The 16,229-nt window shown below is 52.5% G+C and overlaps 1 protein-coding gene across 3 annotated transcripts; it reads right to left on the reverse strand.

Moving 5' to 3' along the window:
* Nucleotides 1-236: 236 nt before the first annotated feature.
* Nucleotides 237-11,018, reverse strand: Engase (endo-beta-N-acetylglucosaminidase). 3 transcript variants are annotated; one of them, XM_028752841.1, is made up of 14 exons: nucleotides 10,754-11,018; nucleotides 8,795-8,868; nucleotides 8,460-8,661; nucleotides 6,555-6,703; nucleotides 5,949-6,106; nucleotides 5,249-5,397; nucleotides 4,876-5,041; nucleotides 3,477-3,580; nucleotides 3,057-3,165; nucleotides 2,687-2,877; nucleotides 2,101-2,249; nucleotides 1,491-1,599; nucleotides 1,118-1,232; nucleotides 237-939 (listed from the first exon to the last, which is right to left on the reverse strand). In XM_028752841.1, exons 1-14 carry the CDS (start codon nucleotides 10,870-10,872, stop codon nucleotides 523-525), a joined length of 2,211 nt encoding a protein of 736 aa, XP_028608674.1. In that variant the 5' UTR covers nucleotides 10,873-11,018; the 3' UTR covers nucleotides 237-522. The 3 variants fall into 3 exon arrangements, with proteins under 3 accessions (XP_028608674.1, XP_028608677.1, XP_028608676.1); XM_028752843.1 differs by having other exon boundaries at nucleotides 523-939; nucleotides 1,491-1,596; nucleotides 10,754-10,872; XM_028752844.1 differs by lacking the exon at nucleotides 10,754-11,018 and having other exon boundaries at nucleotides 8,460-8,657; nucleotides 8,795-9,179.
* Between the last annotated feature and the right edge of the window lie 5,211 nt (nucleotides 11,019-16,229).

Genomic DNA, 16,229 nt, shown 5'->3' on the forward strand with positions numbered 1-16,229 from the left:
CACACAGGTAGTCTGAAGTGTGACTGGCCCACCTTGTACAGGTGGGGAATGGGTTGCCAGTTGCCACTGATGGTGCTCCTGGGGAACACCAGTCCGGCTACCCTGTGAGCCTCCCTGACTCCCACTCCTCCCGACTGTTGCCTCAGTCTTCAGGGAGCCTTCCTCCCACCAGGGCAGTTTGCCTCTGATTGTCAAAGCTACAGGGATAAGCGGCCGCCATGCTCAACAGATGCATCTTTTCAGCCTAGGAAAAATAGCCTTTATGGAATTTTCTGGAGGAAACTTCAAACTTTTTCCTTCTTCCTTGAGAACCACATCCCATGGAGAGAATTACAGAAGGTGTGGGTGCTAAGCAACTCACCTAGCACCCAGGGGGCAGAGCTTCCTGAGGTCACAGCCAGAACCTGGAGACCTTGTCTCCTGGGGACCTGGCTATCCTCAGCAGTCCATGCAGCCTTGGGCGGCTGGCCAAGAAGAAACTTTGAGTCTTGAGGCGAGGAGGTACTGTGCTCTGGAGTGGGCTCACTGAGGGGCAGAGTAGAGTAGGACCGCCCTTCCCCACTCGGCCTGAGGCACCAGGAAACCCTCCCTGGGGACAGGCTCCACCAGGAACTCCACACGACCATCCTGCCCAGGTCTAGCAGCCTCCACTGCCAAGTCCACCACACGGTACTGGTTGGCAAAAGCCAGGCCCAGGAACACGGGCTTCCCTGTCTCTGGGGACTCCTCTGTCACAGAGCTGCTTCCTGTCCGTTTCAAGCAGTGAATCTGGAAGCAGCGGGCTCGGAGCAGCAGGTAGGACCAGTGCAGGGTGCAGCTGAGGAGGAGCCGGGTGGGGAGGCCCTCAGACCCAGTGATCAGAGGGAGCCAGCGTAGCTGTGAAACAGTGACACTCTGTACCCGGGGCAGAGGAGACAGAAGGCTGTTGGCATCAACCACCTGGTAGGAGAGAGAAGGTTCGCTTGGCTGGATGCCCAGGGAGGACATAAAGGACATCCCCTCACACCTACCCCTCAGTGCTCCATCCATCCCTCCTCCACCCAGTCCTACTCCCAAGGGGCCCAGACACTCCCTCATCCATCCCTTCTCCCCGCAAGCCCAACTCCCACATACACACCTGGAGCTCTCCAAGACGACAACTGAAGCTCTCCTCTTCCCGGCTGCCTGGCGGCCGTGAGAAGCTCACCAAGAGGTCCTGGAGCAGGCACCCACGAAGGTTTACCTCATAGCAGCTGAAAGAGCACACAGGCTGCTCACAAGCCAGCTGGGTGAGGGCCTGAGCCATGAAGAAGCATCCCAAGGGTACTCCAGGTCATGGGGCCCAGGACTACAGTAGGTTCCCCCCAAGGAGTGTCCCTGTCTGTCTTACTGCTGCAGAATCCTGGAACCCAGGCTGCCCCTTCCCTCTTGTTCTGAGATTTCTCAGGGGGGACTCTAAGTTCTCCCATGTGTGCTCATTGCCTTATGGGACTTGCCAAGAGAGGACTCACCGTTGAATCCAGCCCCCACTGAGCTGCTGGCCACAACTGCTGGCCCATCTGGCCAGCCTGGTCGGGGGTACCCGAAGGGGTCTGGGGCTGTGCCGTGAGCCAGTTTCTGCTGGAAGACATGGGCTTCAGAAAGGAGAATCACACAGGAAAACCCAAGAAGGGCAGGATGTGGCTGGGAACGGGTGTCTAGGTAAGACCCCTGGTGGAAGAGACGCTTGGGCACAGAGGAAAAGCTTTGGAGGACATGTAGGATGTAGGTATGTTACTGGCCAGATTCCCTCATCCTGGCTTCTACCAACTTCCCATCTCCACAACCTACTAATGTGAACACCTCAGTGTCCCAGAGAGGAGACCTGTATCCAACCTGCCCAGGAGACTGCTGCTTACCAGGGTCACAGAGGACAGCTTGGGCTTAGCAAGTCTCCATATGCAGGTAATCCACAGCCTCAGATTCCACCCAAGGTGGGAGCGGCCCAGACCCACCCACAGCAGCCCCGCCCACAGAAACCTACCCACAACAGCCCCGCCCACAACAGCTCCGCCCACAGAAGTCCAGCCCAGAGCCAGGGCCTTCTCCACTTCTCTTCCACGAAGTTACTCAGCCTCTCACCATTTAACACCAACATGCCACCCACATGGCAGCTGCTGGCATCCCCTGTTGTGAGCTCCAAAGCCACCTGGACATCCGTTGAGCCTTCAAACTTGTACACCATGGACAGGAAAACCTTGGGTGGCACCGGGACGTGCAAAGAGAACAGCCTGGGGGAGGGGAACTCCATGAGAGGTGGAAGTGGTCCTCGCGGAGCCCCTCCCTGCCTGGCTAGGAGTGAGGAGGTGAAAGCCCCATACCTGGCCCTGCTGGGGCTTGGCCATTTCTATGGCCAGACTGCTCTAGACTGGAAGGTCCTGGTTCTAATTTCTTCCCAGGCACCATCTAAGGCAGCTGTATGCCAGGAGGTACTACTCAGTGGGTGGTCTCAGACTCCTGCCTGGCACTGCCCTCAGCTGTCACAGCTGGGTAACACTTCAGAAAGCTACAGGCGCGCTGTGCAGAGTGTTTTCGACACAATGTAAAAGAAGCCGTCTGAGATCTAACGCCTATCCTCTCTCGGCTCCTGGAGACTCTCTGCCTAATTAGCTGCAGACACGGAGGGCAGAAGATAGAGACCCACACACCTCACCCGTCACTCACCCACCTCACAGTCACACTGTCAACCTCGGGCGGGATCAGGCCCCGGAGCAGCAGAGAGCTGCCCCCGTTCCAGGCATCGGCCAGGCAGCAGTGTGTCTTCACCCAGCCCTGGCTGTCGCCAGCCAGCTTATGTTCACCAAAGAGGGGTTGTGTCTCCTGGGCGCTAGGGTGGTACCAGGGCCCCACTGCCTGCTCCTGAAGAGAGAGGAAATGTAGCAAATGGGACAGGGGTGGTGGCCTCCTCTGCAGAGGCAGACAGCAAGAGAGCACGGAGGAGGTAGAGACAGCCATACACAGCCCTCCCACACATGCCCTTTGGCCCCCTCCCGCCCATCCTAGGTAGAGACCAGACACAGAGCCCCTGACCCGCCTACCTTGCCATAGCAGATTCTTCGAGTACCCAGGCCCAGGCAGAAAGAGGTGACAAAGGGCAGGGAGCAGATACTGTGTGTGGGCAGGAAGCGCTCCAGCAGTCTCCAGAACCTGACAGGGCAAGGAGTCAGGGTAAGGGGGCCAGCCCACATCCCTGCAGCCCTGTGTGGAGCTGGAGAATCTCTAAGAGGGGCCATCCAGGGAGTCTGCAGCTAGGGCCAGGCCAGAGGCCATCTGGAGGAAGCAGTTCTTGCCTTCTGTTCCCTCCTGCCTGACTGGTCTCCAGAATCTTCCCTGGGAGTTGCCAGGGTGGCCACTCTGTTCTCATTTGACCCCCCTCCTTGTCCCCCCAGTCACCACCCCACTGGAGAGCAAAGACACACTCTCTCCTGCCAGCCCATGCAAAGCCCTTGGGGACTCACTTGTCCTGGTTCTGAAAGAAGTCGCTCTTCTCCAGACACTCATACACCCACCCAGGAGCAAACAGCGCTGCCGAGAAGCCATGCTTGCGGATCAACTCCAGGGACTGGGGAGACAGAAACCAGGGAGATGCTGAACACTGGGAGCAGAGTCCAGACGGGCTTCCTGGATGCCAGCCCACAGGCAAGGCTCTCTCAGGTAGGGCCAGCGAGGAAAAGTTCTCCCTCATAGCTCTAGACAGAGGGTCTTGGGGCTTCATCCCTGGTGTCTCACAAGCCACCTAGAGGATGGTTAGAGAGGCAGGTGAAGGAAAGCAGAGCGGGCTCAGCCATGAGCAGGGAGGTATGAGTTCATCATTGTGGATCTCTAAGCCCTGTCTCCTCTTCACAGACACCTCTCGTCACCTTACTAGAATCACAGAGGGTAGAGGATCTGCAGTCCCTGGGTCGTGTCACTGTGTGCTACTTAGTTTGAACTGTCAACTTGACACACATGGAATCACCTAGGAAGGGAGTCTCAGTGAGAGACGGTCTGCACTGGGTCCGCCTGTGGGCACGCCTGCGTGTGATATTAGTCTTGTTTGATATAGGGAAAACCTAGCCCCTCGTAGGCAGTACCATTCCCTAGGCTAGGAGGTCCTGAACAGTATAAAAGAGGAAAAACTGGGCGTGGTGACCTTTAATCCCAGGAGGCAGAGACAGAGAGATCAAGGCCAGCCTGGTCTACACTGTAAGTTCCAGGACAGCCATGGCTACAAAGAGAGACCTTGTCTCAAAATTAAAGAGAGATGGGGAAGGCAAAGAAAGCTGGGAACAAGCAAGCATCTGAGTCATTCTGCACGGGTCCTGATTGCTACACTAGCTGCCTTCACTCCGCACACACCCACACTGTAACCTGAGATTAGACCCTGTGCCTCCTGCTGCATTTTGTCAGGGTATTTTATCACAATAGAAGTGAAACCTTGGCACTGGATAAGTGATTTGTCTACAGCTTCCTCACGACTGAGAGCCCTGCACCCAGGGGAGAAGGAGGACTGACAGACAGGAGCAGAGCCTGCTCTCCCCTCTCCCACTCCTCCTCTCCCTGAGACCACTTGCTTCACCTCTGCCCACTGTAGCCCCCCCCGAAAGCCCCCCATGTCTGCTGAGTGGCATGAAACATCACTCAGTATGCTCCAAAGCATGTGCACCTGGCCCAGGAGGGAGTCGGTGCCTATGGGAAATGATGCAGGAGTGGGGACAGAATCCTTTCGTGTGACTGGAGGAGTGGCTGGGAGAGACACAGGATGGGTCCAGGGTGCCCTGGTTTCCTTTGAGGTACTTTGAGAATGGAAGATTCCCCAAGGCAGAGGCCACAGAGGGCATGCAGACCAGCAGCCCTGATGTGAAGGCCACCGCCTACCTTGTCAGTATCAAAACGGCCACCGACCACATTGCTCCGAGCAAACACATCCACGCCCACGTACACGTCGGCCAGGCGCTCCCCGGCCTGTGCCACCATCCGCTGCAGGTGGTCCTCCCGCCAGTTATAGTTGGTAAAGAAGCCATCACAGGAGTCGAAGAAGACCCTGAGAGATGGCAAGGACCGGCTGAGGCCAGGCCCAGCCGGATGGGGCACCCAGCTGCTGTTAGCACCTCTGATTCTCATGGACACACATCACCCAGAGACTGGGGCTGCCCATGCCTGCCTCATTCCGCCCTGTGTGGAATAGTCCCACAAGGGATGCCCTGTGGCCTGGCCAGCTCATCCTCCTTCACGGCCACCCTATGCTCACCTGTTCTGTTCATTCAGTTCGTCCTGCCACTTGAGCTGCCCACTCTGTACCACACTGTCGTACCACAGCACCAGACCTCCAGGGACCTCCTGATGGAGCTGTGCCGTCAGGTACTGGAGAAATAAAGGTGTGTTCTTCACGGCAGCTGGCTGTGAGAGAGGAAGGAAGATCAGACCTGTGTGAGGCTGGGCACAGTTGTCATGAGGAATGACCCAATATAGAAGACAGGAGAGGCCACAAGAGCCAACCACGACAAAAATGCCCCGTGTCTCACGGCTATCAGAGAGGACCTAGCCATCCTTGCTGGACAGGAAAGACCATAGCCCAGAACTCAGGAAAAGATAAAGAAAAGGGGCCGGGGAGGGGGCAGTGGCCACAGAAAAGCCACACAGGCCTGAAGCAGGGATAGGGGAAAAGGGTGTGGGCACACTGAGGAAGAAGCTGAAGAGGACACACCAGAGGAGCTCATGATGAAGCTGGGCTCTCCTTTCCCTGCAGTCAGAGACAGCACAGCTGGTCCTCACTGGGGTGTGAGAAGTGGATCTTGCTGCTATAGGCTAGGGCCTGGGTCCAGGGCAAGAGGGGCCAAGCAAAAGGGCAAGAGTAAAACAAGGAGTAGGGTCAGGAGAAACAAGCAAAGGGGAATTTGCAAAGCAAGGGGTGAGGGGGGCTAGCACCAGGACCCCACTGAAACGCTCACACTCAGAGAGTTCTCGATGTTGATGAGCCAGCCATCAAAACGAAAGAACTGAGCAATCTGGACCAGCCGATCAGCCACTGCCTGGAAGGAGCGCTCATCCCCGGCCAGGAAGGATTCGCAGAGCCTGCCTCCCTCTTGCCACTCTGTGATAAAGGTCCCTGTGAGACAAGAGGTAGAAACGGCTGCACAGATGGCTCTCCTCTGACCCAGGGCTTGGATGAGTGTGCTTCCTGGACATCAGGACTATAGGAAAATGTAGACGTTCGGTCAGTGGTCCTTTGGAATATGGTCACAGAGGATTCAGAACAAGGCTGGAGAGGCCCTAAGCTGATGCAGTAGTTGGCAGACTACAGCCTGGGGCCAGACCCAGCCCCGGCTCAGGTGAGTACTGCTCTCCCGGGATGTAGCAGGCCCCTCTGCCTACCCATCATCCACAGCTGCTCTTATGCTGATCACCACCACCCTGACCAACAGCCGCACGCTAAAAACACAGGTACCATCTGATCCACTCTGGGAAAGTATGCAGACACCTATCAGAACCCATGAAGACTGCTACTGCTCAATTACAGGACCACCCAATAGGTACACTAACCACCTGTCTCTTACCCAGCACGCAGACCCCGTGCCTGTGTGCGGCATTGGTCCAGCACACTGGGGGGATGGTGACGGTGTGATGGCTGAAGTACACGAAGATGTCGATGTACTGCCAGTGGTAGAAGGAGTAGGGGTTCTGCACCCCTGAGCCCTGAATGAACCTGGTAGAGACACAGAACGGTCAGGCCCAGGACACAGAATCAATCAGGATGCAGCGATCAAGCCCCAGGACACAGAATCAATCAGGATGCAGTGATCGCTTTGTGTTTTAGACTTGACTCAAGTGTTGTTCTTCAGTTCTGGTCGCTGGCTCTAACTGAAGCCTGCTGTGTGAGACCTTGTGGGGAGGAGTGAGGGAAGGAACAACCTGAGGCTCTTCTGTCAAGAGTGGTCAGGAGCGGGAGCTGGGATGAGAGTCAGACAATAAAATCCTTGCCTTGAGTGACTTCTATCCCCAGAATGGATTTAAAAAGAAAAAAGAAGCCGGGCGGTGGTGGCGCACGCCTTTAATCCCAGCACTTGGGAGGCAGGGGCAGGCGGATTTCTGATTTCAAGAGTTCGAGGCCAGCCTGGTCTACAGAGTGAGTTCCAGGACAGCCAAGGCTACACAGAGAAACCCTGTCTCGAAAAAGCCAAAAAAAAAAAAGAAAAAAGAAAAAGAAAAATTAGGGCTGGAGAGATGGCTCAGCAGTTAAGAGCCACTGACTGCTTTTCCAGAGGTCCTGAGTTCAATTCCCAGCAACCACATGGTGGCTCACAACCATCTGTGATGGAATCCGATGCCCTCTTCTGGTGTGTCTGAAGACAGTTACAGTGTACTCATATACATAAAATAAATAAATCTTTTTTAAAATTGTAAAAAAAAAAAAAACAAATAAAAATTTAAAAAATATTAGAAGTCCAGGTATGGTGGAGCGTGTTTGTAATCTCAGGGATAGGAAAGTGGAGAATCACGGACAGGCTAGCCTTGCATACTTGGTAAGTTCTAGGCCTGTGAGGAAGTGTGTCTTTAAGATAGGGTAAACAGCATCTGAGGAACAATAGCTAAGGCTGACCTCTGGCCCATATTCTTCACACACACACACACAAATGCACATGCACTCACAGACACACAAAGAGCCAGTCAGGAGCCTGCAGGGCATGGTGGCACCTGAAGCAGGGTGATTGGAGTTGGAAGCCAGCTGGGCTATACAATAAGTTCTATACCAGACTAAACTACATAGCAAAACCCAATCTCAAAAATAAATCACGGTGGTTTGGGGAGGGAAGTTCATTCACTGACCAGGGAGTTAGCACAGGAACTGCACAGACAGCATTTGGCCTCTGTGAGCAGATGAAGGAGCAGGAAGCAGGAAGGCCAAGTACGGGCCCTGTCTCTGGCTTCTGCTCTCTGCACGGGGTCAGCGCTGCCCTCGGGGCCGTGTCCCTGGGTCTACAGGTTGACCACATCCCAGGCTGGGCAGCTGGCTCTGATGCAACTTCCCATCAATCATCCTGTCCAAGACTGTTCAATAGATGTTTTAAAATGTCACTCTAGCTAGCCCGTGCATAGCTGAGAGAGTGAGGGGGGAGAGAGCACAGGAAGCCAAGGCAAGAGGCCTGAACCTGGACAGAGCTGAGGGGAAGCACAACAGACAAATCAGATGAGGATGAGGCTGCTAGGCCAGGGGATGATTCTCTTCAGGGGCAGCCTGAGGAACTAACTGTCTGTGCAGCTCAAACCGATGAGAGTGCACCCAATTTCATGTTCCTTCTGCCACGGGAAGCTTAACCTAGGACTGAGTTTCTCTCCCTGAGGTGTCAGAGGTCCATCTAGAACCTGCTTCCATAACTCCATCCAGGGCTCTAGGACTCCTCTCCACCCTCTCCCATCCCGGGATGGCCAGTAATAAGATCAGTGCCGCGCCAGAGCCTCACCTGTCCTCCAGGTAACCGCCCATCATGTCATGGCAAAGCAGAGTCCGGGGCCTGGGGCTGCTAAGTGGAGGCTGGCGACACTCTAGAGGTTCCAGGGCCACATTGAAGCCATCTTCCATGAGGGGGGTCCAGGCCAGGAGTTCCTCCAGCGTTGACAGGTAAAAGCTGATAGGTCTGGTAGTATCCTTGTCATAATATCTAGCTGGTCCACGGAGGGAACCGTAAGGAATAAAGGAAATCAGGGGACTCGTGCACACCCTTCGACTGACAGGGATGGGAGTGGGGACTGCAATGGCCAGGAAGAGAGACGTTAGGGGGAACTTTGGTCACCTCACCTGGTAAAGGATCCGGAGTGAAACTGACCACATTTCTAAAGACTGCTTCTTCTTCCTCCTGATCCTCATTGATCCTGGGCAAAGGGTGGGTTTTAAAAGATTGATTTGCTTTTGTTTTTTGATGCAGGATCTTATGTAGCCCAGGCTACCCTGGAAGTGTGTAGTCAAGGGTGACACTGAACTTCTGATCTTCGTCTTTCCACCTTCTAAGAGCTGGGATTAGAGGGGTGCTCTGCTATACCCCATTTATACTGGTGATTCAACTAGGGATCTGCACACGGTAGGGTGAACACGCTACCAACTGAGCTACAGTCTCAGCCCCTCCTCCCCAAAAGGTAAATAACAGCTGGAAGCAAATGGCTAGCTAGATATCACTAGACATGGTTTATAAAATATACACCAAAGGCATGCATGGCACCAGAAAAAGGGGATCTGGGGTTCGTCTTGTTTATTAGCAACTAGAGCCCGCTCCTGCTTGGACAGAAGCCAATGACAGCCCCACCCAACAGGTGAAAACCCCACGTTAAAACACTTCCTAGAGCCACAGGCCTTCTCTGGCCAAGGGATATGGTCTTCAAGTACTAGCAAAATTGAAGACCAGGAGAGGGCAGGACCAGGCTTTGTCTTCTGCCCACACACGAGCAGGGACTCTCACTCATTGCCCCACCCCACCCCACCCAGCCTCCCCTTCAGCAACTGAATAATACAAGGAATAACTACTTTGGCTTCATGAAGTTGCCGGGTCTGAGTATAGCAAAATCAGGAAGTGTTCACTTGTTAATATGTTTCAAAGTACCATTCTAAGAGTAGTGAGAAGACACTATAGTAGCCATTTATGTCACTGATATCCAAGCTGGCATTCTCTAAAGCCCCCCACGGCCTGAGGCCACCAAGAGTGATCTGAGCTCCCTCCATAGGTTCTGTCATCAATCACACTGTCCCTCTGCGATTAGACTGAGGAGCCTTTTGGAACTGCAGGGATGACCAGACAGTAGCAGGCTAAAATGGAGATGTCATCTTTTATTTATGGTGCTAGGGGCTCAAATCCAGGACTTGCTACATCCTAGGCAAGTCCTCTGCCATGAATCTATCCCAAGACCTTCCATTTTTATTCTGAGATGTGGCCTCACTACACCAGGTTGGCCTCAAACTTGTGATCCTCTTGCCTCACTCCCTCAAGGAGTTGCACTTAAAGGCCTGTGTCATCAGGCCATGCAAAACTCTCCTCTTTCAAATTTCACTCCCAGATACTCCTCTTCCAGATGGCCCTCTCTGGCTGATTTCTTTATCCTTCAGCTCCATCCAAAGGAACTTAGACCGATCCTGTCTGCCCCTGCTCACCTTTGTCACCTGAATATCACTACAGTAAGAAGGAAAGGACCTTTTTAGGATTGCTTCTACCCAGGAATACCTTTCCCATCAGCCAGCAACCACCCTAAAGTCTAAATGGCCCATCTGTCTCATTGCTGTGGGTTTAAAAACAGAGCAGGACACATCAAGTCTGCGCTGATACCTTTCCCAGCGTCCTACCGACCACGGGGTTACAACTCTGGACTAGAATCCCTGGACCAGAGGGGTATGTCTGTCCACTCCTGCCTTTGTGCCTTTGCCCATTCTGATCCATCCAGCACATTCCTTCTCGTCCCTAAAGATTCAGTTCAAATATCACCCGAAGAGAAAGCCATCTATGTTTGGGACAGTCCAATTGATAGGACCAAAGAAAGGTGCCGTGGCGCCAGCCTTCCAGAACGGGACCCCGATGGGCTGGGACAGGGTCTGTCATAGGTTAGGAACAAGGGAGCTGCTAGCTTGATCGGGTGGCCTGTCTGCGGCCGGGGACGAAAGGATGAAGGGACGCAGGTTTGTCCGCGAGCAATGAACAGTGAGTGTCGCATCATGCAGGGACCGGCAGCATGGCCACCCCAGCCCAGACCCGGAGCTCAGCCCAGCCACGCGCACCTCCGTCCCTGCCTCCGCCGCCCCGGCCTCCTCTCCGGCTGGTCCTGCGCCTGGTTCTCCGGAGCCGCGGGGCTCCGCTGCCTTGCAGACCCCCGGGTCAGCACCGACGAGGTTTCCATGACCGTCAGCGCCCGCCGAGATCGCTCAGCCCTCCAGACGCCCTGCTCCGATAGCCAATCGCAAGCCTGGGCCTGCCCCTGCCGTAGCTCTCAGCCAATGGAGAGTGTGCAATGCCGCGGTTGGCTCACACCGAGTTCCGGCTGGGATCTGACCGCGTTCTGCAGGTTGTGAGTGTAGAGCAGGAGTTAAATAACCGGAGAGACGGGGCGGGACCTGATAGGCGGGGTCTGAAAGAAAGGCGGGGCTGCGTGGATCCTGAGCCCAAGGTTCTAAGAGACCCCCCAAAAAATGTCATTTAGAGTTAGTCACGAAGATCTCTTTCCAAGAAATCGAGATTCAGCTCAGACAGATGAAGTAATCTGCCAGCGACCACCAGATCGGTACACGCTAGCAATGAGCCCTGGAACTGAACTAGAGACTGGAGGCCTAGCTTCCCTGGATACCTGCATGGGATCTACTTCCCATCTCCAATTGCTGGGATTACAGGCACATGCCTCCATATTCTGCTCTTTTTTTTTTTTAATTAAAATATAATTACAACAGTTTCCCTTTCTTCCTTCCAATCATTCCTGTGTACCTCATCCGATCTCTCTCAAATTCATGATTTTTATTTCTTATATATGTATATATAGAAAAACATAACCTGTTCAGTCCCTATAATATTACTTGTATGTATATATTTTCCGGGCATGTCATTTGGAATTGGAAAACCAACTGGGGAGGGGCTCTTCCCGGGACTGTTTCTCCTGGTCTCGGCATTCTGCAGCTGCCCGTAGTCCATACTGAGTCTCCTGGCTCCCATTCATACATCAGCAAAGGCTGACGATTGTCTTTTCTCATTACTCAACAAAAGAAAAGAGTGTTATAACCAGCTTAAGATGGGGCTTGATGGGGTACTATAACCAGCTACAACGGAAAATCCAGGAGTAAAGGCAGGTGGGGGCATGGGGGACAGTGCCATTGTCCTGGAGGGACTGTTTCCATCTGTCCTATACAACTGAGACCCTGTAGGATGGTCAGCACAGTGAGCACGGATAGTTTTCTCCTGAGCTCGTTCTTCTCACTCCCAAACCTGTGTTCTGCAGGAAATTCATCTCCTCGGGTATGCGGGGCCCAGGAAGCTGCATCTTCCAGAGGGCACTTCCGCAGCACCTAGTCACAGTAACCTTGACGGTCTATGTTCAGAGTGGTGAGAAGAAATGCCACATGATGAGGAAATGGCTTCTCCTCCCTGAGCCCAGTGCCCCTCTGCAGCTTGCAGCTTTCTGGCCCCACAGCAGCTTGCCCAAGCCAAGTTCTCTGGGCTTCTTTATTACTGTTTACAGGCTTTGAGCTTTATGAGGCCCCAAGCATCCATAAACGCCAAGGGTGGGGATGGTGACTAAGGTGGTTGAATATAGGCCCTGGTTACATTGCCTGCTATCCAGTCTGCCAGGGAAGAGGCACTGGGGAGCAGGATACACTGATCTATGGGACACAGTTGGCAGGACACCTCTTTTCACTGACCCTGGGTGGGGAGGGGAGCTCTGTGTGGAGCTGGGACAGAGAAGGTAGCAGGTCACTTGGGCTACTGTCCACAAGCCCAAACACGGTCATCTACTGTGAAGCCTTGTGGTGCAAACACAGTTATCTTGAAAGCTGTGTAGATGGGCCTTGTCCCTCCACCTCCTAACTCCCCACTCTGTACTCTAGACACTCCCCCCTGAGACCTGTGTGTCTAGGACAGAGTCATGGGCAGGAAAGAAGAACTGGTTGAATTCTCAGTTTAGGATCTGATGATTGGACACACACACGCTCCCCACTCCTTCTACAAGGTCATGGTGCTAGGCCCGTCTTGTAAAGGTTTTGTGAGTGAGAAATCAATTTAGATGACAATGGTTGTGTCATGCCCAGAGGACAGCATCCTATAACACGGTCTAACTCTGTCTTGCTCCTTCCTTCTCAGGCCCCCACAATGCTCCAAAGACCAGAAGAAGTAGAAGCAGCAAAATTGAGGGCCGGTGTGAGAGGCCAGGGGGGGTCTGCTGCTCTGGGCAAACACCGCACGTCTCTTGCCTTGCTTCATGCTGGCTGCCAGGCGTGTGTGAGGATCTGATGGTTGGAACTGTGGCAGCCACCTGAGTCTGTGAGATGGTACAGGATGGTAGGACAGAAGCAGCCTCCTGAATCTTCCATGGAGTAGACATAGCTTTCCACCTGGCCCACGTCACACAGGCTCTCCCAGGAGCAAAGGTGCTTGACTGAACCCAGCACATCCTGTGTCTGTGATAGTAGCTGAATCTTAAGATGATGTGTGGACAACAGTTCCTGCAAAGATGCTGCATTTCATAAGCCGATTAACTGGTTAGAACTTCTTTGATTATTGAGTTTCGAATGTGGCAGATCTAGGGTCTAATCACAGATTATCTGAGCTATCTTGGCCCCAGAACAGCCACTTGTCCTCTCTGCAACTTAATGTCCTGTGACCTAATAGATAAATCTTTTGGAATGTACAAACAGACCCCCTAGGTTCCACCAACCCCAGAGCTAAGAATGTCACCATATAGCATGGGAGACCCGTAGCACAGGTGTTCCTATTGTGCTGTGCGCACCTGCCTGATGTTTTCAACCGTGTATTTGGAAGACGTCTTGATCTATGCCTGCCTTTGTTCTGTTACTGCAAAAACTCCACGAAACTGCTGCCACACTGAGACATGGAATTTGGGGTGAACTACATTTGTTCCCAGTCCGTGATCATTTCCTATCTGGCTCCAGAAATAACATTTTTTTATCCCCCACTGAGGTGATGGCTGTTGTTAACAACAGATAAAACTGGGGATTCCATTCATAGATTAACAAGGGCTGGCGATTGTCTCTTCTTATTAATCAGCAAAAGAAGGAAAGAGATTGTTGACCTCTCTGCTTAGACAGGAATGTGTCCTAGGACTCGGAAGCCCAAGAACCATACAGCTCTGAGGAGGGACAATGTCCAAATGGACCGGCATCCTGAGATAGGGAACTCAAGACCCTCACAGCTCTGAGAGGAAGAAGCCTCTTTAGCAGAGGCAGTGCAACTCTGCAGGGGAGGGTATCCCCTGCTGAGCTGAGGCGCTCAGGAACCTCTGCCAGCCTTCCTTCTCTTTCCTTTCTCCCTTCTTTGCTTTTTGTCTTCTTCTGATGATAATCACATCAGGAAGCAAGTCTCATAAAAGAGGTTTATTGGAGAGTCCAGGGTGTGGAGGGACAAACCCAGGAATGGCTTCCTATCCTTCCCAGAGCAGACAGCAACAGGGAATTGGATGAAACACAGTGTTTATATAGGGATTTCGGAAAGTGGAGATTTCCAGGGTGGAGATTTCCAGGGTGAGGATTGGTGGGATTTCAAGTCCTGAGCTTGGGGGAACTCAGGGATTGGTGGGTTTTCCTGTTCAGGAATTGGTGGATTTTAGTGCTCAGGGATTGGTGGGTTTCTCTGGGAGGTTCAGGGATTGGTGGGTTTCTCTGGGAGGTTCAGGGATTGGTGGGTTTTCCTATTCAGGGACTGGTGGCTTTTGTTCAATCTTTTCACCTAAAATTAGCATAATCTAAGGAAGGTCCTGTTGAGAGGCTGGGGATGATCTTTCTGACAGTTATGGCAGTTAAGAAGGTCTGGGGGAGGGACCTGGCTGCTGGCTCTGGGGAGTCGGGAGGGGGCTGGCCACGTTCCTGCCTTGAGAGTTTACAAAGTATACAAAGTTTCCAAAGGGAGTCCTCTGGGGCCAGTTGAGTGGTGTGAATATCTCACAGAGGTGTTATAACCAGTTTAAGGTGAGGCTTGAAAAAGAGTCTCAGCTACAGTGGGAAATCTAGGAAGTAAAGGCAGGTCCCAGGAGGAGATGAGAGGAATCCGGAAGTGTGACACTGTCCTGGAGGGACTGTTTCCATCAAGTCTAACTGTATCTGTTAGGGCTAACTGTATCTGTTTCTTGACTCAACCTGACAAACACAGTCAACTGAAATATTGTAAGTCGGGAATACATTTAGGGTGCTGAGGGATGGGATTGGTGGGAGAAGTCCTTGCTGGGAAAGTAGAAAGATATAGGTTTGGATCCCCAACACCCATGAGAAAGGAGTGGTGTCTAGTGACTGTAATCACAGTGCTGGGAGGGAGAGGCAGGGCATTCCTGGGCTCACTTGCTCTCATAGCCACAGTGAGTGAGAAACCTTGTCTCAAAATATAAGTGGAGGGGCTCGAGGGCTTGCTCAACAGTTAAAATGGCTCGCCTGGGGGGCTGGAGCGATGGGTCAGAGATTAGGAACACTGACTGACAATTCCCAGCAACCACATGGCGGCTCACAACCATCTGTAACAGGATTCAATGTTTTCTTCTGATCTGTCTGAAGACAGTGACAATGTACTCACTGCATATAATCAATAAATCTTTATATATATATATACATATATATATATATATATATATATATATATATATATATATATATATATGCTTGCTGTTCCTGCAGAGGACCTGAGTTTGATTCCCAGCTCACAATTGCTTGTAATTCTAGCTCCAGGGCATTCGACGCCCTCCTCTGGTCTCCACAGGAACCTACACACATGAGACACACATTTAAAAATAAGATAAATTTTCTGAACCTGGCTGAGCAGATGTACCATCAGGGTTGTTGACATTTGCCACAGTGAGAACAGAAACGTTCGGCCCAGGGAGTCCCAGAGCCAGGACGTGTACCTGCAGCTGCTAGTCAAGCAGTACAATCAGGTTTCGTTGAAAAGGTTGTGAGTGACACTAGCTGGCCACCTCCATCCCTGTCCTGGATGATCCAAAAGACAAAGCTTCCTGGCCGAGAGAACAAAACAGCTGTTGTATGAGAATGGTCACAGATGACATGTCCAAGCTGCCTGTGTGTGAGCTGCGGGTGACCATGTGACAGTTGTCTGGGCCAAAGTCACGTCCTCAAAGCAGCCAGTAAGATCCTCACCTTCAACCAGCTGGCCCTGGAGTCTCCAAGATCTGTGACACTGTGCTCCTGTCTGGAACTCAGAAGAACTGAGAGGTCTACCGGCATTTTGGCCAAGGCCCCAAAAACCCCACATGGCCTGTTGACTCTAAGGGCCAGAAGCTCAAACATGCAAGAGGCTTCTCGAAGGGCTGGCTGTGGCTATAAAAACTAACCCTGGGTCTTACTGTTATTAAATTTAAAAGAAACTTTAAATGCTGAAAAGCAAAACAATAAAGTGATGTGATAAAGCGGAACATAGTAGAAGACACCGAGTGTCAACTTCTAGCCTCCAACACACATACACAAACATACATAATACAACACACAACACACACACAACACACAACATACACACATAACACACACACAATACACA

The sequence above is a fragment of the Grammomys surdaster genome, unplaced genomic scaffold, assembly GCF_004785775.1.
Source record: "Grammomys surdaster isolate TR1022 unplaced genomic scaffold, NIH_TR_1.0 125940, whole genome shotgun sequence".
In the NCBI taxonomy this organism is placed as follows: domain Eukaryota; kingdom Metazoa; phylum Chordata; class Mammalia; order Rodentia; family Muridae; genus Grammomys; species Grammomys surdaster.